Source organism: Heptranchias perlo, chromosome 12, assembly GCF_035084215.1.
Source record: "Heptranchias perlo isolate sHepPer1 chromosome 12, sHepPer1.hap1, whole genome shotgun sequence".
Classification (NCBI taxonomy): domain Eukaryota; kingdom Metazoa; phylum Chordata; class Chondrichthyes; order Hexanchiformes; family Hexanchidae; genus Heptranchias; species Heptranchias perlo.
The window spans coordinates 15,137,188-15,158,825 of NC_090336.1; the positions used below are offsets into that span (position 1 = coordinate 15,137,188).

Consider the following 21,638-nt stretch of genomic DNA (forward strand, 5'->3'; position numbering starts at 1 on the left):
TTCACGGGCAATCAGAGTCTAGGCACTGCTGTCATCAAAGCTGTTGGAGGGATATCCTTACACATAGAATTTCTATTGAAATAAGGTGCAATCTTCTGCATTATAGTCAAGGCCTTAGAGAGGGTGCAGAGGAGATTTACTAGAATGGTTCTGGGGATGCGGGACTTCAGTTACGTGGAGAGACTAGAGAAGCTGGAATTGTTCCCCCTAGAGCAGAGAAGGTTAAGGGGAGATTTAATAGGGGTGTTCAAAATTATGAACGGTTTTAATAGAGTAGATGGGGAGAAACTGTTTTCACTGGCAGGCGGGTCGGTAACCAGAGGGCATGGATTTAAGATTATTGGCAAAACAACCAGGGGGGAGATGAGGATCCATTTCTTTACGCAGTGAATTGTTATAATGATCTGGATTGCTCTGCCTGAAAGGGAGGTGGATGCACATTTAATAATAACTTTCAAAAGGGAATTGGATAAATACTGAAAAAGGGAAAATTTGCCAGGCTATGGGGAAAGAGCAGGGAAGTGGGACTAATTGGATAGCTCTTTCAAAGAGCCGGCACAGGCACGATGGGCCGAATGGCCTCCTTCTGTGCTGTAAGATCCTATGATTCTAGGGGATAACAACAGCTTTGGCTGGTACATTTTCAAGCACCACCACCCACCACTTGCACTGATAGAAATCTCCAGAAGCTCACATCGGCTAAGATGTAATGAGATGTCATATTTAGAAGCTCAGTTACCAACCGAGTGACCTTTGGAGGCGTCTTGGTTGGCAGGCCTGAATGTCTGCCTCTGTTCCAAGCCCAGTTTCCGGGCAGAAAGTGTGAAGGTTAGTTCACACAGTGGGTAAATGTCAGCACTGAGCAATACTGTCTCAGTGAGCTCCGCCCTCGGCTTGTATCATTTGTTTTTGCAAAGTTTTCACTTTGGAACAATTCTCGTTCCCGAGCCTTCTCCATCGAGCCCAGTAAGCAGCCATTTCTTGAGCGACTTGTGAAGCGAGCGCTGTGAAACGATATCAAGAAAGATGGCCGGCAGCGGGGAGGAAATGGGTCGAGAGAACAGGGAACCTACTTCAGCTCATCCAGTTCATCGACTGAGGGGGAGAGGGGTTTGCAGTTTTATTGGTTTTGATACTTCAAAAAGAAACCCTCCACCAATCACTCTGTACCGGACCTGTAAACATGTTGTGGAGCAAAGGCACAGAAGGGGATTCTTGTATGACATTATCTCACTTCAAATGCTTCTTAAGCTGTTAGAGACCGTGGATCTTTATAGAGTTCGACTGAGGAGCCCTGGAAATGAAGAGGACTGATGAATCAAACTTTTTCTTTCTTTAGTCAAGTTTCTGTCCTTCCTTAGCCCTGGTGAAAGCAATGACCCCCTCCCGAGGTACACTTCCAAAGGCACTGCTCACCCTCCCATACTTTGCAAAAGTGGTCATTATTCCTACGTGGGCCTTAACAGAGAGCATTAGTAGTCTATTCAACTGCAAGAATGAAAGAAAAGAAAGAACTTGCATTTCTATAGCGCCTTTTACGACCTCAGGACGTTCCAAAGCATTTTACAGCCAATGAAGTACTTTTTGAAGTGTAGTCACTGCTGTAATGTAGGAAACACAGCAGCCAAGTTGCGCACAGCAAGGTCCCACAAACAGCAATTAAATAAATGATCAGATCATCTGTTTTAGATCATGGTTGAAGGATAAATGTTGGCCAGGACACTGGGGAGAATGTCCCTGCTCTTCTTCAAAATGGTGCCATGGGATATTTTACGTCCACCTGAGAGGACAGCCTGGGCTTCAGTTTAGCGTCTCATCCGAAAGACGGCATCTCCGACAGTACAGCACTCCCTCAGTACGACACTGGAGTGTCAGCCTGGATTACGTGCTCAAGTCTCTGAAGTGGTATTTCAACCCACAGCCTTCTAACTCGGAGGCAAGAATGCGACCACTGAACCAAGGCTGACACTACAGCCATGCTCAACCTTATCCTCAACAAATGTGTATGTGCACCTCCAACAGCAGCCATCACACAGTTTTCAGTCCCATGAACCCAGCCTCATTTTTCCCTGAAACCAGCTGTAGTTCTGTGACCGCCATCTCAGCTGAGACTGAAACTCAAACTGGGGATTGAACCTGGGACCTGTTCGTTTGTATGGTGTAGCTTCTCACTGGATAAACTCACTGTGCCATGGCGGTGAGGGGGTGGGGGGGGGTGGGGAGCCCTTAAGTATAAATTTGCAGGGAGTGGGGAAAATCAGGTGATAATTGAGGAACAGTCCTGGTAAATATCACTAAATAATGCCAATTAGTTGGTGAGTTACAATCTTTGTTAAGGCCATACTCTAAAAAGGTATTTAAAAAAGGACAGTAACAAACTGGTGAAGATATTTTACTGTCTCTATAAACAGAGGAAAGGCACGATGACACAGTTGGCCACACAGTCAAGTCTGGTGCTACACATTTGTTTTAACAAAGATTAAAAATAACAAAGATCCAAGATAAACAGAGAGAAAAAAAAAAGTGTTAAAAGTTGCACTGTTGCATCTATCGTGTCTCTTAAGTCACACTAACATCACGTGGCCCTGCAGCTTTAACTCTCAATCGCATCAGGTTGTCAGTGTTGAGTTCAGACTGTACTGCGCCACTTGGAACCCTCTGCATGGGGGTGAGAGAGCTCAAGAGGCCTATGGGGGGAGGGGAGACACAGATATAGCTTCAATACCAACTACTGTATCCTTATGTATCCCACAGTGTTAATTTTCACGAGAATTACATCTGCTCCGAATAACCATCCTGGAAAGGGTCCCCGCTGTGGAACGTTATAGACCAGTGTTTAGCAGAAGAAGTCGCGCGTTGATAACAACAGTCTGGATGGCTGGGTTTAATCCTTACTAAATTCTCTTTCCCTCCGCTCCCCAAGTGTTGTAGGTGTTAACTGTGAGCCTATGCATTCTGCAGCAATCAGGTAACACCAGGCAGACCTGGTTCTCTTTCAGTCGATAGTAGACCCTTGGTCCTCCTTCAGTCAGTGATAGAACACAATTCTCCTTCAGGTCGATGGTAGACCCGGGAGTCTGTTTCCATTGAGGACACCCTCTAGAATAAAGCTGCCAAGCTCTGGAGACACTACCTCAGAGACCCACAGCAAGATAGTTTTCAGGAGTGCCAACACACATAAATGAGAAGCAGCGCACAGAGGTCATAGCTCTTCATTTCAGCAATCCCTGGAGTCTGTCCATATATATTTAACATTAAAGTGCCTTAACTCAGCACAGACTGGGGAACAGGCCTTGGACCTCCCTGTTTTGTATGGCTCAGCTTCTCAGTATGTTAAGCAACTGAGCTATCAGGGGAGCCCCAATGGTTATTTTTAAACAAATCTTTAATGAACCTTTTCCAATAGGAAGTACCTTTGTTGCAGTTCAGCTGCTGTTGGGGTCTCTCTCTCTCTCTCTCGGCTATTGAGGGGCAAATGAATTCAGAGCTCCCATAAACTAATTAACAAGTGCCGGGATGAATAAAGGTATCGGAGAAGAAAAAGGAGACTAACATTTGGAAAAGCGGATTCTTTGGCTAATGGGGGGCCCCTCTGCTATTCTACATCCAGAATTAGACAAAAGCACCAAACACTTGAGCAGAGAGATTTAGTCAAGGGACTTGGGGAGAAAAAAAAAAGAAGGTCTAATAAATATTCAACAGCGCAAGATGGCAAAATTATAATTAAGCTTCCAAGCAGCACATAAACACTCAGCATCAATCACACAGGCACACTGCCAGGCAGCAAGCTGCGTGTGTTGTCCCCTCAATCTGCCACAGTATTTAGCTCCGCAGGGCCAGGCCAATGATGTCATTGCTAGCCAATCACAGCAGGCCTTGAGAGCTCCAGCTTGATCCAGTCTTTCATTATTTGCAACTTTATCGGCTTTGGATAGGAGAGGGAACAGGTTAAAGCAAAGGGGAGGAGGGGAGAGAGAAAGCTGTGCGATTTAGCTGTAGAGAGGTCCTCATAAAAGGAGTTTGACCGGGTGGGGGGTGGGGGGGTGGGGGGGGGGGGGGGGCTGCTGAGAGAGAGAGAGACACACAGAGAGAGACACAGAGAGACAGAGACAGAGAGACAGAGACAGAGACAGAGAGACAGAGACAGACAGAGAGGATAAACAGAGAGATAAGAGAGAGACACACACAGAGAGAGACAGAGAGACAGACAGACAGACAGTCAGAGGATAAACAGAGAGAGATAAGAGAGAGAGAGAGACAGACAGAGAGGATAAACAGAGAGAGATAAGAGAGAGAGAGACAGAGACAGAGGCAGAGGAAGAGACACAAACACAGAGACACATGTTGAGACAGAGAGTGGAACTAAATAAACCAACACACACACACACACACAAATGTCACATCAAAAAGACTGGAGGAAGTGGAGAGGGTAACTTGGGTTTGTGCTTCCTGCACTATAGGGAGCATTGTGGCGATTGCTGTCACTGTGCTAATCGCGTGCCGCAGGGGTGAGGGTCAAGAGAAAGGAAGCAGGACACAATACCTTCATCTTGCAGGAAGGCTGAATGAGCTCGGTGATGGAGACCTTGTCCTGCTGCAGTCGCCGCTTCACCAGCTTCGAGCAGCAGATGTTCACCGAGTTGAGCACGTGGGAGGCGTTGTACTCCACAAACGAGCGGCTGTCAATCACCAGCGTGCCCGCGACGCCATTCTGCAGGAGGCTGGCGAGTTTCTGGGCATCGATCACTTTGGGCCTGGCTTCCTCCCCTGCCATTGCTGGCCGAGGTCTTCAAGAAGAAAGAGATCCCTCTTCCCCCCACCCCCGACCCTCCCTCCCCCTCCCCCAGATCAAAAGAAGAGAGAGGGCCTTTGCAGGGGGAAGATGGTATCACTGCCCTGCCGAGCACCAGCCACTTCTGTTCATTGCTGCGAGCTGCCTCATCCTGCGAAGGAAACAAATGAATTACCAGTCAGCGTGACACATTAATGGCTGCAGGGTCACTCTTCACATCCTTGGGCTGGTCACAGTTATTAATTTATTTCACACAAAGGCATAAACAAAAAGAGTAAAGATTGAACCTTGCCCTTTGAAGAAGCCGTTGAAACTTTTTTTTTCATTGTTTCCCCCACACCAATTTTATTTATTTTTTCTTTCCCAAAGGCGGCGACTCACGCTGGGGTACTGCCCATTGGAGCCAACAGTCTCCAGCGTCTCTTCCAAGTGTCCATTCGTCACGAATGGACATAGACCGACTATTTGACCATATGGGGCTTTCAAGGATGACCCGTGAAGGGAGCTTAAAACTCTCAACCTAGTCCCTGCTGGGGATGTGGACTCTCTGCAGAAAACTTGCCTGACCTGGACCTCACCTGATGCCCACACCCCATACCTGATGCCCACACCAGGTCACAGGTTAGCGAGCAGGGGCCAATTTTATTCTCCCTCCCTAGACCAAAGCTCCTGAGGCCAATTGTAGCATGACTACCGCCTCCCCAGCTGAGGTCAGCTAACTCAACTCTGGTCTGGGTGACTCAGCTCCACATTGGGGAAATGCACTTACCAATTGAGGGAGTGCACTATAAATGTTTTTAATTAACCATCCATGACTGGTACTTTGGTGTTCAATATTTGGAAAAATGCACCCTGCTCCATTATCATCCCAACATCCAGCAAGGGACATTTAGTCACTGCTTCACAAGACCATAAGCACTAAAAAAAAATCAAACTCCAATTATTCCCAATCTAACATGCTTGCCCTAGCTGTAATATGTGTAATTTGAGACAGGACGTGCTGAATGTTGCATGTTTGAGGGGAATAAGGTGACTTTGGACCTGTGGTTCCCAAAGCTCGCCACTACTGGAGTTTTCCTCGTGTCATGTCTGGGTGTGTTGTCGACTAATTGAGAGAGATTGATTGCTTTGATCAGTCAACAACTCCATTATCATTGTATCATGCAAATACCAGGATGGTAGAAGGAGAACTAGGTGGAACTTGGTCCTGTTTCGTCTAGCAATTTCTGTGTTCTTATAATTGGGTAGTTTTCTTCTATCAAGTTTTTTTGCTCAAAAAGTGCCAGATCTCTGTTCCTAAATTAGGCACTCAGTGACAGCATCAGACTCAGGTGTAACACAGGTTTGGTGCCGAGTAAAGCACCCTCTGCTCTGCCCAAACAATAGGCCCTAACCCCAAACTCAGTGTTGCAATAAAGCTGCTCTTCTGTGAATTTTTCTAATTCTCACACCAGTCAGGCCTCTCAGAGAGTTTGACTATTTGTGCCAGGTTAGTGCAGTAATCAAGCCCCTCCCAATTTTCTTGTAACTCACAGCCTTGGCTCAGTGGTAGTTACTCTTGCCCCAGAGTCAGAAAGTTGAGGGTTCAAGCCCCACTCCAGAGACTTGAGCATGTAATTTAGACCGACACTCCAGTGCAGGAATGAAGGAGTGCTACACTGTCAGAGGTGCTGTCTTTTGGATGAGATGTTAAACCGAGGCCCCGTCTGCCCTCTCAGGTCGATGTAAAAGATCCCACGGCCCTGTTGGAAGAAGAGCAGGGGAGATCGCCCAGTGTCCTGACCAACATTTATCCCTCAATCAACATCACCAAAAAACAGGTGATCTGCTGTTTGTGGGACCTTGCTGTGCGCAAAGTGGCTGTCGCATTTCCCTGCGTTAGAACAGTGAGTACACTTCACAAGTGCTCCATTGGCTGTGAAGCGCTTTGGGACATTCGAAAGGTTGCGAAAGGGGCTTTAAAAGATACAAGTTTGTTTTATCTTAATGCTTTTGCTATTTTCTGTCATCTCAAGTTTTTTTTAAAAAAAATGAAACATGTTCAGCTACCAGAAAGGAAAGGCCCCGTTAGGCCTCACTGATCTGTAAGGAATTTCACTTCCTTCCCAAACACAGCTATGTAATTCCAGCACTCTGATGTGCGGCAGAAAAATGCTCAATTCAGATGACCCACATTAGTTCAACAATCTGCACCGCCACTTTATGCCACATCTTTCACGTGTGATGCACCTGGGGAAGTAAAATTAAATCCAGCTGTTCAGCCTCCACCGTCAATAGGGATGCCCAGTGTTCAGTGTGTGATGATGTGGCTGTTAAGAAAAAGGGGTCAAATTCATTGGTGCAACCACGGAGATGGAGGGGGTGTGGAGGAGAAATGAGGCACGGGTTTTGTCATCCTCTGTGCCCTGCTCAAAACCATGGATTTCTCCCTGATGCTGCTCCCCAACCCTCCATACGGGGGTTACACCAGTGACCCAGATTAATGATACTTATGGAGGGATGAATTTGATATTTTGAACAGTTCGAAAAGTAGGGATCTTTGTGTCAATGTGTCTTCATGACAATCTGTAGCTTCTGGCTGTTCTCCTTCCCCAGTTTAATTGAACATTTTCATGGAGGCACTGTCCCTTTTATTGCATGCCTCATGCCTTTTAGTTCACTTAGCCTCAGTTAATGAGCTAGATCATCTCCATGTCCTTTACCATCTCATTAAAGGGTGGAGAGTTATACTGCCTCATTCTACATCTTACTCCAAATTTTGTATTCAGACTCTAGCAAGAAAGCTGGCAAACAGGGAAGGGACGGGTGTCATTTCACTTTTTAAAACCGATTATTGATTTCAGTCTATTTATCTCTCACTTCCTCCCACCCTTGGAGGGAAAAAAGAAAAAGAAAACGAATTTTAATACAATAACTAATAATGTGATCAGATGGCTCCTTGTTTTTTCTTCAGTCTCATTAAGCTGCTCCAGGCTGTCATTTTTTTGTCATTATGTGACATCACGCTCTCACCCTCCCTCCCCCACAGTGTTTCACTCACGCCTGTTAACTTAACCACTGAATGACACTTCTGGGCATTTAGGATGACTTTATCATCAAATCATTTCTGATACCAGAAATAGGCCGTTACCAGTGCTGGTCCAATAATCTTGTTATTTATATATACTAGCAGATCTCCTGTGCAGTTACTCACACAGAACTGGGGGTAACTTTAACCTAATGCCATAGGCGGGAAACAGGCAGGTTTGGGTTGGCCTCCTGTCTTATACCCCGCCCTATTTTACTCTCTATGGCTTCAATAGAGCGTAAAATTGGGCAGGGTGCAAAATGGGCATCCGACCTGAACCCGCCCATTTCGCGCCTGGCGGGTTAGGGTAAAACGACCCCCAGAGTTCTTGCTCTTGATCGTGGTTGTGATGTTTAGCCACTGACCTTGCCTGAGCCTTTAAGGCTGCTGCTCTGGACAGGAAAATCCAGGTAACTGTAGCTACTTATAAAGCTGCTAAGGCCAGTCAGAGCGTAATCGTTGCAGCTTGTAAATGTCAGGGTGCAGATCAAAAACTGTCTTTTATTTTAAAGGTTGTTTTTCCAAGAGTGTGACATATGATACGTGACATTTGAAAGCGATGCGCACGTTTTACATATATATATATCCTACAGTGTCAGATGATATGGTGTTTTATAATAACATGAGTGTTACACCATGCAATGTACAACGCATTGTTCTTTAAGGCCACAATGTATAATTGCTGCAAATAAGCCAAGTCTCAGGTTAGTTAAAGTTTAATTATTTGCTAAAGGAGCAGTACAGATTGAAAAATACTTGCATGTTTCAGGCTGCAGGGCAGAAGTACTCAGCATTAAATGATTGGCTTTCCTTTTCTTTTTTAGAAGATTGTTTTGCATCTGTAACAGTGACATGCCTTTTTATGAAGGCCAGGAATGTTACACCATGCAATGCACAACATGTTATCCTGCTGAGATGGAATTGTGTTCCTTTAATGCCACAGCTTAGTTGTTGTTAAGTAAACACAGGCTTAGGCCAATCAGAGTTTAATTGTTGTTTGGTCAGGGAACTTTAGTTCCATGGATAGCAGCATCAATTCAGTACCTTGCCCAATTGGTTAGTTTTTCATGTGGGAGTCCAACCAGCTAGCTAATCCATGGTGAACAGCATCACAGGTCTGTCCGATTCAATCCTTCCCCAATAGACACAGGTGTACTTCCCCAGCAGGGTCACTGGACAGCGATCAGGAGTAGGAAACATAGCCAATTTTTTCCGCTCCCTAGCCCTGGCTACCGACGCCAATTGTAGCCATCCAACTGCTCCTCTGACTAAAATTAGCTAACTCAGCAAAGACTGAATAAATGTGAAGCTTTCTGTAGACTGGAAGTCTAAAGTATTGAGGCATAACTTTAACCACAGCTTACATTGTTCTCCAAAACAACATGCACAAACAACAAACCTGCTCACTCCAAACTGCTGTTATTTCTGTGCATTCCCTCATATTCAGTCTTGTTCCCATCCACAATGTTGCATTTACCCTCATTAATGTCACCCTTATTCAGTCCTGTCCCTCCCCAACTCACTGCTGCCCCTACTCACCTCAATATCACCCCTTCTCACTGCTGCCCCTACTCAGTGCCACCCCAGTCCCTCTGATTAGTTGTTCACTCTACAAGGGGTTTGAGTTTTTCAAGCTGCTAACTGGTGCTTTTTTTGATATGATACTTACCTAACACAGTCTCATTTGTAACAGAACGCTTCATGATTAACCCGCTGACACTTACAAGAAGGACTGACAATTTTATCAGCCTTAATCCCTTCACCAGTCTCTGCTGGTGCTTGCCACAGATGGTAGCTCACCTCATGCTGGCAGGATGAGCTGATTGACGGCATTCAAACCCAGCTGTCAAAGGGTTAACTTCACCCTCAATGCAAACGTTTAACAGAATATCTATATTTTAGTGAGACAGTATTAGGTAAAATATGTGAAAGGATACTTTGGTTTCAGGATTTATTTATCTGGAGAATAAGTCCCGGTGCCCAGTGATACCATCAATCAACTCACATCTTGATTTCAAATACGAGTATAGTAGAGGAAGCTCTGTTCCCCATTCCAGCTACATTGATTTCTAACATGATCATTAGTCCTCTAAAATGAGTTTCACAACTTTATAACCTTCAGTTGATAATGACTTTTACAAAATATTTGTGGTAATTTTGGGAAGAGATAAACCATGACAGGCTGGGGCCTGCAAACCAGCAGGTTGAAATATTGCCAGCTCCAGGCCTATGAACCAACAGTTTCAACCCTAACAGACAGAGGCCCTATGAACCAGCAGCTTTGATTGTGACGGCACTGGACCCAGTCAATCAGCAGTTAGTACCCTGGCAGGCCCCAGCAACCAGCAACCAGAATCTTGGCAGGACCAAGGTCACAAATCAATAAATTATACTCATGACAGTGCCAGGCCTGATGAACCAATGGATCTGCTCAAGACTACGCAGCCTCCGACAAATGTGGCTAAAGGCAGCACAGCAGGTAACGAGAGCCGTGGAAATAGATGTCCAGTTTAAGGAGCCCAAATTTTGGTTTTGCTCCTTTGCTAGTTAAGGGGTTAAAGTGTTGAGCAAATAACAGTGGTATTTGTGATGTTCCCATTTGTTTTCCCATCTGTGTACTAATGGCCTCCAAGCCTAACTATCTGCCTTTCATCTTCATCATGCCCTAATAAACACATCATGGTCTGCAACAAAGTGGGAAAACTTACCTTTGTTTTCTCATATGCAAGTAGGGTTGTCAACCCTCCAGGAATTAAAGGTTAATCTCCAGGACACTGCTGCAAATAACCCAGGAGAAAAATCTTGGGGCATTTTTTTTTAAAAATGGTGTTTCTAAAAAATTTTCTATGAACACTTTTGTTTGTGATAAAAATATTGGAGATGTGGAAAAATGGCTGTTTGGCTGACATCCAATCGCGTAACAGAGAATCTGTTCTCTTTCCAATTGGCGTGGGAAGGCGGTGCTCCACAATGGACACGTCAGGCAACCAATGATGGCAACGTGGGGGCGGGGCACTTGGAGACGGGAGGTCATGTGATGAAACCTCCAGGAACATGTCCAACCAGAGTTGGCAACCCTCTATGCACTTGCTTTTAAAAGAGCATTACCCAAAAAGGAGGGGAAAGTCTTTCAGACGGACTCATTTTTGCAGAAACATCCAAGAAATATTCGTGGTGGAAAAAAAAACCCTTCAAACGCCTTGTCGTTTACAACCTTTAATATTTGTATTATAATGGTTTCATATGAAGTTAAAAAATATTAGTGATTCAGTTGATTTATTGCGTACTCCTTTGCATGCAGAATCTTTAAAAAAAGGCCTACAGTCTAGATTCAAGGCTCCTTTAAGGATGCATTGGGAACATGTAGATTGTACATGTTATCTATGAACTAGTGCTTAAGTTATGTTTGTGTTTATCCGTATTTATGCCAGGAACACGAGAGCTGTTGCAGCTGCATCCCGATATTCCGTATCAATCCAAAAGCCTACATGGCAAAGCTTCATATCACGCATCATTTCTGCCTGTGGAACTCTCCCCGATATTACTGTATGGAACTCTGTTCATTGTCTGCAAGAGAAATGTTACAACAAAAAAATAGTTCTGTCAGACTATCAAGGGAGGAGAAGAAAATTAGTTTCTGCCCTTCCTTTGGTCACTCCCATGCCACAGACATCCCCCATCTTTGAAGGTAGGCCAAAACCTACTCCTCCGATTTTACTAATGAGAATCTATAAGTGCTCAGCTGGAGGTATGCAAGGGCGGCCTGGAAAAACTGCCCCTCAAAATAGTCTCTCCATACCTGTGAGGAACTGGCTGGGCTCTGCTAGACACCTTTCCATAAGAACATGACCAAGACTGTAAAACTCACAGGGGAAAATGTCCCCTCGACAGTATTTATAGTGAAATCGTAAGCACATTCTTTGTTCAATATTTACAGCCAAATTGTAAATGTGTATGGAGCACTCTTCTCTTCTCCCACCGAACAGTGAGCAGAATGGGAAGTGCAAACATGCAAACTACCAACAAATGGTGCAGTGCACTGAGGTCCCCAATGCCTTGTCTAGCATATCACTCATTCTGGCACTATTTATAATGAAGACGCCAGGTCATTTTGGATTTGGGAGTTTCATATAAAATCAAGTGGCTGGATTCAGATCTAAGATAAATTGCAAAGCAGAATTTCAATAGCACAATGCATCTTTAACTTAAATTCAGTACAGTTCAGTAAAATACTAAAATTACACCATAGTCCTCCAAATGGAGGTAAGGCAGTTAAATAGAGTTGAGGTACAGATCAGCCATGATCTAAATGAATGGAAGAGCAGGCTCAAGGGGTTGAATGGCCTACTCTTGTTCTCATGGCAAAAATAATTGGTCCTTACTTCACAATATTTAGCCACTGCTTACTGGGATAGCACTAAAGGGCACAGCTTCAGGAAGAAGACACGGAGGAACACTCAGGACGTGCAATGGGTACAACTAGACGTGCTGTGCACCTAGCCTGATGGGTCACCGCTGCGATCACTAATTCGCTGCTCTGATTCACAGAGGAATCGATTGTGTGATGAACACTCTAGATTAATTAACGTAGCTCTTGGTTCTCTTCTCTCTAGATAAAGAAGCTTAGCTTGAAGGTTCTTTATTAATCGAGAAAGAGGAGAATCAAGAGAAAACCTTCAATATACGTTTATTAATCTAGAGAGAGAGAGAGGAGAATCAAGAAACGTATATTGAAGGTTCTCTCGTGAATATCATAGAAGTTACAACATGGAAACAGGCCCTTCGGCCCAACATGTCCATGTCGCCCAGTTTATACCACTAAGCTAGTCCCAATTGCCTGCACTTGGCCCATATCCCTCTATACCCATCTTACCCATGTAACTGTCCAAATGCTTTATATCCTCTCTAGATTAATAAACGAAGATTCTTTCTTGGATCTCCTCTCTCTAGGTTCCATGATGAGAGTGACGATGAACCACTTGCCGTTTAATGCTTGTATCTGGTAGTTTTCTCATTCTGTGCAATTAAACCACCGATTAAATAAAGCGTGTCCCTGTGCTTGGCTCTGCAACAACAGGCTACGCTCCTTTTGTTTACTGATTGAATCGTAGCAACAGGATGCTGTGCTTATGCTCCGTGAGACTGTATCTTGTACACCTTTTAAATGAAATGAAATTACTGAGCTGGAAACATGTTGCTGAGCTATAAAAAGGGCATTGTGCATTCAATTTGAAGTCCTCAGGGACACTATACCTGGGCGGCAACACTGACAGGTACTTTCGCCAAACACAAAACGCAGCCAGCTGCTCCTGGGGTGTTTCTGCTAATGTTTTAAAAGGTGTTTCTATTATCTTCCTTCAAAATTCTCACGGATAAGCAAGTCAGAAGAACAGAGGACTGTGTTGCAGCGAGCCGCAAGAGAGAGGGGAGTTCTTACCAGCTGTTCAGGGGGGAGCAGACAAGCATTTTAAATTCGGCCTTCCTTATGTAATAAATTACCGTAGCTAGCCAGAAAGTACCTGTTCACGGCCGTTGGCCCCAAATTCTTGAAAAATGCTTCTGGGGGCTCGAAGCTTTGTGCTGGGAGTGCAAGTTCATAAAATTGACTCAACCAACATACTCAAAACAGATTATCTGGTCACTTATGTTCCTTTTAAAAATCATTTCCATTTCTACAGTAATCATTATATACAAAAAGAAATTTCCAAGCACTTTACAGGGCAGGAGATGCTAAGTGGACATCAAGCAGCAGGGAAAAATTGGAAAAGGGTCAGGAAGGATCAAATTCACTGAGTCCTGGTGTAAACACTGATATCTGGTCTGTACCAGAATCACGGAGTCCTGGTGTAAACACGGATATCTGGTCTGTACCAGAATCACGGAGTCCTGGTGTAAACACGGATATCTGGTCTGTACCAGAATCACGGAGTCCTGGTGTAAACACTGATATCTGGTCTGTACCAGAATCACGGAGTCCTGGTGTAAACACGGATATCTGGTCTGTACCAGAATCACGGAGTCCTGGTGTAAACACTGATATCTGGTCTGTACCAGAATCACGGAGTCCTGGTGTAAACACTGATATCTGGTCTGTACACCATGACTCAGGTGATTCTGATAAACACTGATATCTGGACTATACCGCAATCACTGAGTACTGGTGTAAACATTGACCTCAGGCCGCTATCTAGACTGTACCAGAATCACTCAGAGTAACGAATTACAAACATTAACAGAGTAGATGTGTCCTTCAAAAAATATGGAATCTAACTACAAGGCAGCCTTGTTCAAACTATAATTTATTGCATCTCTGTTTGGCCAGAAAAATAGCCTCAGACATACAATGGAGAGTGTAAGTTTAGTGCTTTTAAAGGATTTTGGGATCATTCTGTTCTAAGCAGTGAAGTTACAGCTTCTTCTCACCTACACCAGCAAGTTAAATTTTTGAAAATGTTTATATTTAAGTGATTTTTTGATTAAAGCTTAGGGTCGCGCTCTATTCATTCATCCATCCAATCTGCATCGCCTGTGCTCTCACTGGGTCAGGTATAACAGCAACAAAAACTTGCCTTTATATAGCACCTTTAACGTAGCAAAACGTTCCAAGGCGCTTCACAGGAACATGATCAGACGGAATTTAACACCGAGCCATATAAGGAGATATTAGAACAGGTGACCAAAAGCTTGCTCAAAGAGATAGGTTTTAAGAAGTGACTTAAAAAGGAGGAGAGAGATGCAGAGAGGCGGAGAGGTTTAGGGAGAGAATTCCAGAGCTTAAGGCCTAGGCAGCCGAAGGCACGGCCGCCAATGGTGGAGCGAAGGAAATACGAGATGGTTAGCCCATGACATCTGCCCCTGTACAAAAGGCTGTCCGGGGAATGCGATCTGGCTCCAGGTGACATCTCAGGATGCTTCCCTTATCCACACCACACCCACCCCCCCACCCCCTCCCCGCCCAACGATTACATTGCAAATGGCGGCTGTGTGGGGATAGCAGGTGCACCAGTGCCCTCTCATGGCAAGAACACTGGATCTTTACTGCACAAGATTTAGGCTCCAGTTTGCCCTTCCCTCTCACTGGGATATTATTAAAGGACAGCGTTTCCCTGTTCGTGGCACAGATTTAGGAAGAGAACTTGGAGAGCACATCCATCACAGGATGCAACAGGCTGTGCCACACACCTGTCTGGGAGGTCCTGTTGTGAGCAGTAACTTCCTGTTATGATTTGTAGCAGCAAATAATTTTTTTGTTATAAATCCCTGGGATTCTTCTAATTGTCGCCGACTGTGTGATTTTTGTGCAAAAGTCCAGCATTTGGGTATTAAATCCGTGCGGCAAGCACAAAGATTATGGCAAATGGTGCAGGATATCGGGCTGGGGCAAATCACTTACCTCCAGGAAGTTATTTTATTGAGGAAAACTTAAGGCAGTTCATGGTTGAACTGCGATGTTCCTCATTCTACTCCCAACACCCTCATTCCAGTGCAGCACTGAGGGAGGGCGGCACTGTCGGAGGTGCCATCTTTTAGAGGGGACGTTAAACAGAGGCCCCTTCTGCCCTCTCAGGTGGACTTAAAAGAATCTATGGCATTATTTTGAAGATGAACAGGGGAGTTCTCCCCTGTGTCCTGGCCAATATTTATTCCTCTACCTACATCACTAAAACAGACGATCTGGTCATTATCTCATTGCTTTTTGTGGGATCTTGCTGTACACAAATTGTCTGCCGCATTTCCGACATTACAACAGTGACTACACTTCAAAAGCAGTTAATTGGCTGTTAAGCGCTTTGGGACATCCTGAGGTTGTGAAAGGCAGCATATAAATGCAAGTTCTTTCTTTTTATATATTAAGCAGTTTCACTCCTTTAAATGCAGCGTGGTGGTTGTATATTACTGGCCAAATATAAACTGTCTTACACTTACACAACTGTGGGAGCAAAATGAAAATGCTTTTACCTGAAGCAATGTTGATGTGGAATTTGGTTGGCACTGATTAGGAAGACCTGGGACAGACATGCCTCAGCTGGGACCTTTTAAATGAGATGACTAAGGTTAACTGGGTTGGATTTCCCTCCAGGTGGGTCGGGAGGAGACTTGGTCCCGTTGCCGTGATGCCTACCCATTTTACTGGGGCTACATGGAGGGAGCTAGGCCCTTCTAGCCAGAGAAACATGGTGGCTGAAGCCTCAGTGGGACACACCCTGCAGTGGCAGAAAGAAGAGCCACAGTCGAATGGGGTAGAAACGACCCCTGAAGATTTTCGCCGAAGTTTAGTTTAAAGCCTTGGGCTGTGCGGACCGAATGACTGGAGGCAGAAGAGTGGGAGAGGTGGCCACGACTAGGCTCTCTCCTTCCAAGAGGGGGGTCAACCAACGAGTGGCCAAGTTCCCTCTGGGGAGGGGGGTGGGGAAGAAAATTTCTAGCAACACTTTGGGAAATGGGAATCTGGCAGCAGGCCTTCTTGCTCCATTTCTCTTCTTTTTCCGAAATTGGGCAGTATAGCAGAGGAAAATCCAGCCCAGTGTCACTTGTTTCTAAATGCATAGCTCCATCCTTTATGAATGGACACAACAAAAGGCAATGCTGGAAATATGCACTAGTCCCATCTGCATCTGTAAAGAGGTGAGACGTTTAAACCTCTCTGGTGGAGACCGAACCTGCAACATTAACAGCAGCTTGCAGTTATGCAGCGTCTTTAACATAGATAATCAGCCCAAGGTGTTTCAGAGTTGGCTGGGAGAGGGGGGGCAGGCAGGGGTGGAGAAACAGATGCCAAGCTAATCTGGGAGATGTTAGGAGGGGTGACTTGGTCACAGAGGTGGACTTCAAGGAGAGTCAAAAGGAGGTGCGGAGGTGGGGAGGCTGATTTAGGGAGCGAATTCCAGAGAGCTATTGGAAGATATTGCGGCAGATGGTGGGGTAAAGGAGGGGGCAATGCATAAGAGGCCAGAGAGTTCAGAGGGAGTGTAGGGCTAGAGAAGAATACAGAGATAGGGGAGGGGCAACCATGAAAGGATTTAAAAACAAGAATGAAAATTTTAAATTTGAGCCACTGTTGGTCAGCGAGCACAGGTGTGAAGGGTGAGTGGGACTTGGTGCGAGTCACAATACGGGCAGCAGAGTTTTGGATGAGCTGAAGAGGGTGGAGGATGGGAAGGTTGGCCAGCAGAGCATTGGATTAGTCAAGTGTGGAGGTGGCAAAGGCACGGATGAGAGTTTCAGCGGCAGAAGGGCTGAGGTAGGGATGGAAGTGGGCCATATTACGGAGGTGGAAATAGGTGGTCTTTGTGATGGAGAGGAAGCTCAGATCGGGGTTCAATAGGATGCCGAGGTTGCGAGCAGTCTAGTTTAGCCTCAGACAGTGGCTGGGGAGGGGTTGGAGTCGGTGGCAGAGGTCGAATACTATGGCTTCAGTCTTCCCCATGTTTAACTGGAAGAAGTTACAGCTCATCCAAGATGGACAAAGGCAGTGAATGGATCGAGAGATGGTGCTGGGTGTCGTACATGTGGAAGCTGACCCTATGTCTGTGAATGATGTCGTCATGGGGCAGCGTGTAGATGAAGAAAAGGTGGGGCGGGGCCAAGGATAGATCCTTGGGGGACTCCAGAGGTAACGGTGCAGGGGTGGGAAGAGATCGGAGAGGCAAGAGTGAAAGCAAGAAAGGGCGATGCAGGAAGAGGAGGGAGGTTAGGAGAAATTTCTTTACAGCAGAGAGGTATTGGAATATGGACTGCTTTGCCACAGGGAGTGGTTGAGGCAGAAAGGATTACAACTTTTAAGAGAAAAATGGATAAATATTTGAAGTAGAGGAGGATACGGGGAGATAGCAAGGCAGTGGGATTAGTTTTGGATTCTTCTAGCAAAGAGCTGGCACATGCACAAAGGGCTGAATGGCCCCTTTCTGTGCTGTAAACATCTATGGTTCTATGACCTGGCATCTTCTGTATTTCAAATTTCTAGCATTTTTTTCTTTTTAATCCTCAGCAGAGAATGATGGGGAATTAGTGGTTAAACAAACAAACTAAATTAATATTTAAAGTTGCATTTGGATCCGTGAAGGTATATAAAGTAGTATCCTGTAACAATGCAGGCTTGCGAAGACAGTCAGACGCAAGACAGCACGATTTGTTATGTACTGTTGTACAGTACGTAGCAAAGATCCAGGTCGCAATCTGCAATTACACCTACACAGTGCAGGCAACAGTTCCCAGAGAACATACAACAATAGAGAAAAAAAAACGAGTCATGCAGTAGAAATCTGGCTGATATCAGTGCAGCACAGAACTAAAGAAGTTTCAAATTCCAAGTACTTGTTGGAATAAACAACAGTGTCATTGTGATACAGTTTCAATGTTTGCTACGACCATTTTCAAAGGTTTCTATTTTATTCCAGTAACCTATTTACTGGCTAGCTTCTTCCTTTTTTTTCTCCTCACCCCTTCCTCTTCTGAAGGCTCCAACTCTTGCTGGGTTACAGTTCCAAGGGTGCCCTCCGGTACCTCATTCAAGCCACCGTTCTTTACGCAGCGAGCCTGGGCAGTGGGTGTCGGCAGGCTGTTCAACTGTGAGGGCATCACGGCCAAGCCCGATCCCATCCCCCCCCCACACATCCAAAGCGACCAGGGGCTGAGTTTTCCCCCTCCCTAGCTCAGGGGCCGGAGGCCAGTAGCGGCAACCAATCTCCATTCTGGCCGAGAGCAGCTAATTCAGCACAACCTGGAAGGGGGTGGGGAGGGGGGGGCAACAACCATAGGACTTGCTGACCCCTGTGGTTCAGTTTTACACCAGGTGACGTTAAACACCAGTGAAACAATCGGGCAAACCCTTCAACTATTTCTTAATCAAGTTCAATACTAGGTCGGCTGTTACTTCTGAACATGAGCCACTTGATGTGAAACCGATGCAGTGAATGAGTGGAAACAGGGGAGAACCACTGTCGACAGCCATTAGAAAAATGTACTAGTGCTACAAACCAGCAAGACTGTTGCATGTGCCATCCATCACTGTAAGAACTTACAGATGGGCAAGCTTATGGATTCCTATGAATGTCAACAGCAGGGACTGAGATAAGGGAGATTGGGCTGGATTTTGCTCTAAAAACGGCGAGCCTAACAGCACTCACCGTTATTTCAGTGCAAATCAGGCAGCAACTTCCTGCGACCGTACACGTGCAGTTAAACCCGGAAATCTGGACGTTGCTGTCCGAGATGCCCTGCTCCTCCAGAAGCTTCGCGGGAAGGAGATCTCGCCAGCTGATTCACAGTTGAAACTACTTCAACAGTGTGAATTTCCTCTATTGCCCTGATGGATACGAGCTAATCTCACCAGAAAAATGTACGTCAAGTTTTTTTTTAAGTTTAAGCAAACTTTTAACTACATGGTAAGTCTTAATGACTGCCAAACAACCTCTCCGGCATGGAAAATTAACTTTTTCCCAAGTGTGGAGTCTCACTCCTTCACATTTTAATTGCTGTTGGACATTTAAAGAAAAAAACTAATTTTTTTTTTAAACTGTCTCTTAATTCAGCATTTCTTACCCTCTCTATTTCATTTCCTGTAACTGATTTTACATTGAATTCACTGTTCTGACTTACACTTCCTGGTTCTGTATCTACGTGGCTTATTAACATGCTTCAATTTGATTGGTTGATAGCCAGCTCCGTGCCCCGTTCACACAGGTCCCAGATGCCCGGAGAGGGCGCCGCGCTGGGCTTAGGGCCCGATGAGAGGAACTTGCCGTGAAAAAGCCCAGGGAAAAGTCTATGGGCATGTCAAAGTCTAACGGGCACAGTTCGTTCGCCGCTCAGAGCAAAATCCAGCCCAACATATTTTTCTGCATTCTCCCCCAAATAACTGGATTGTAAAATAAATTATACAACATAACCAGTCTATTCTATTCAGTGTTTTCCTGAAAAAGAGAAAAAAGGAGAGATGGAGGGAAGAGAAAGAAAAGAGCTTGCATTTAAAGACCGCCTCTGTACATCGACCCAAATGAAGAACTTTTTTTGAAGTGTAGTCACTGTTGTAATATTGGGTAACCTGGCAGCCAATTTGCGCACAGCAAGCTCCCACAAACAGCAACAAAATAAATGACCAGATAATCTGTTTTAGTGATGTTGGTTGAGGGATAAATATGCTCATAATAGTCTAGACCTATCACTGTGTGACTGACCCCATGATAGTCCAGAGCTTTCACTGTGTGACTGACTTGCTCCAGCACAGTGTAGACCCAAAATCAAAAGCAAAATACTGCAGGTGCTGGAAATCTGATATTAAAAACAGAAAATGCTGGAGAAGCTCAGCCAGTTAGGCAGCATCTGTGGAGAAAGAAACAGAGTTAACATTCCAGGTCGAAGACCTTTCGTCAGAACTGGAAGATGTTAAAAGAGTTAAAGTTTTTAAGCAAGTACAGAGCCAGGTAAAGGGCTGGGGGAAGGAGAGGAAAGAACAAAAAGGCCATAATCTTCCAGCACCCATAGATACGGGGGTGGTGCCCACGGACTGGAGAATTGCAAACGTCACACCCTTGTTCAAAAAAGGGTGTAAGGATAAACCCAGCAACTATAGGCCAGTCAGTTTAATCTCAGTGGTGGGGAAACTTTTAGAAACGATAATCCGGGACAGAATTAAGAGTCACTTGGACGAGGGCGGATTAATTAAGGAAAGCCAGCAGGGATTTATTAAAGGCGAATAGTGTTTAACCGGAGAGTTTTTTGATGAGGTAACAGAGAGGGTAGATGAGGGCAATGCAGTTGATGTGGTGTATATGGACTTTCAAAAAGGTATTTGATAAAGTGCCGCACGGTAGGCTTATCATCAAGATTGCAGCCCATGGAATAAAGGGAGCAGTAGCACATGGATACAGAATTGGCTAAGACAGGAAACAGTAGTGGTGAACGGTTGTTTTTCCGTCTGGAGGGAGGTATACAGTGGTGTTCCCCAGGGGTTGGTGCTGGGACCACTGCTTTTCTTGATATATATTAATGACTTGGACTTGGATGTACAGGGCACAATTTCAAAATTAGCAGATGACACAAAACTTGGAAGGATAGTAAACAGTGAGGAGGATAGTGATAGACTTCAAGAGGATATAGACAGGCTGGTGGCATGGGTGGACTCATGGCAGATGAAATTTAACGCAGAAAAATGTGAAGTGATACATTTCAGTAGGAAGAACGAGAGGCAATATAAACTAGAGGGCACAATTCTAAAAGGGGTACAGGAACAGAGAGACATGGGGTATATGTGCACAGATTGTTGAAAGTGGCAGGGCAGGTTGAGAAAGTGGTTAAAACAATACAGGATCCTGGGCTTTATAAATAGAGACATAGAATACAAAAGTATGGAAGTCATGATGAACCTTTATAAAACACTGGTTCTGCCACAACTGGAGTATTGTGTCCAGTTCTGGGTACTACACTTCAGGAAAGATGTAAAGGCCTTAGAGGAGAGGTACAGAAGAGATTTACTAGAATGATTCCAGGGATGAGGGACTTTAGTTACGTGGATAGACTGGAGAAGCTGGGGTTGTTCTCCTTGGAACAGAGAAGGTTGAGAGGAGATTTTATAGAGGCATTCAAAATCATGAAGGGTCTAGACAGAGTAGATAGAGAGAAACAGTTCCCATTGGTGGAGGGGTTAAGAACCAGAGAACATAGATTTAAGGTGATTGGCAAAAGAACCAAAGGTGACATGAGGAAAAACATTTTTTTTTTTAAAAATACAGCGAGTGGTTAGGATCTGGAATGCACTGCCCGAGGAGGTGGGGGAGGCGG

General features: G+C 45.0%; 1 protein-coding gene across 1 annotated transcript in view; it reads right to left on the bottom strand.

Annotated features, from left to right (window-relative positions):
- Nucleotides 1–4,805, bottom strand: part of dusp8a (dual specificity phosphatase 8a) — a 187,179-nt gene extending 182,374 nt beyond the window's left edge. Inside the window, exon 1 of the mRNA XM_067993692.1 lies at nt 4,544–4,805. Coding sequence (XP_067849793.1) covers nt 4,544–4,774 — 231 coding nt within the window. The 5' untranslated portion in view covers nt 4,775–4,805. The remainder of the gene's footprint in view (nt 1–4,543) is intronic.
- Nucleotides 4,806–21,638: the final 16,833 nt, after the last annotated feature.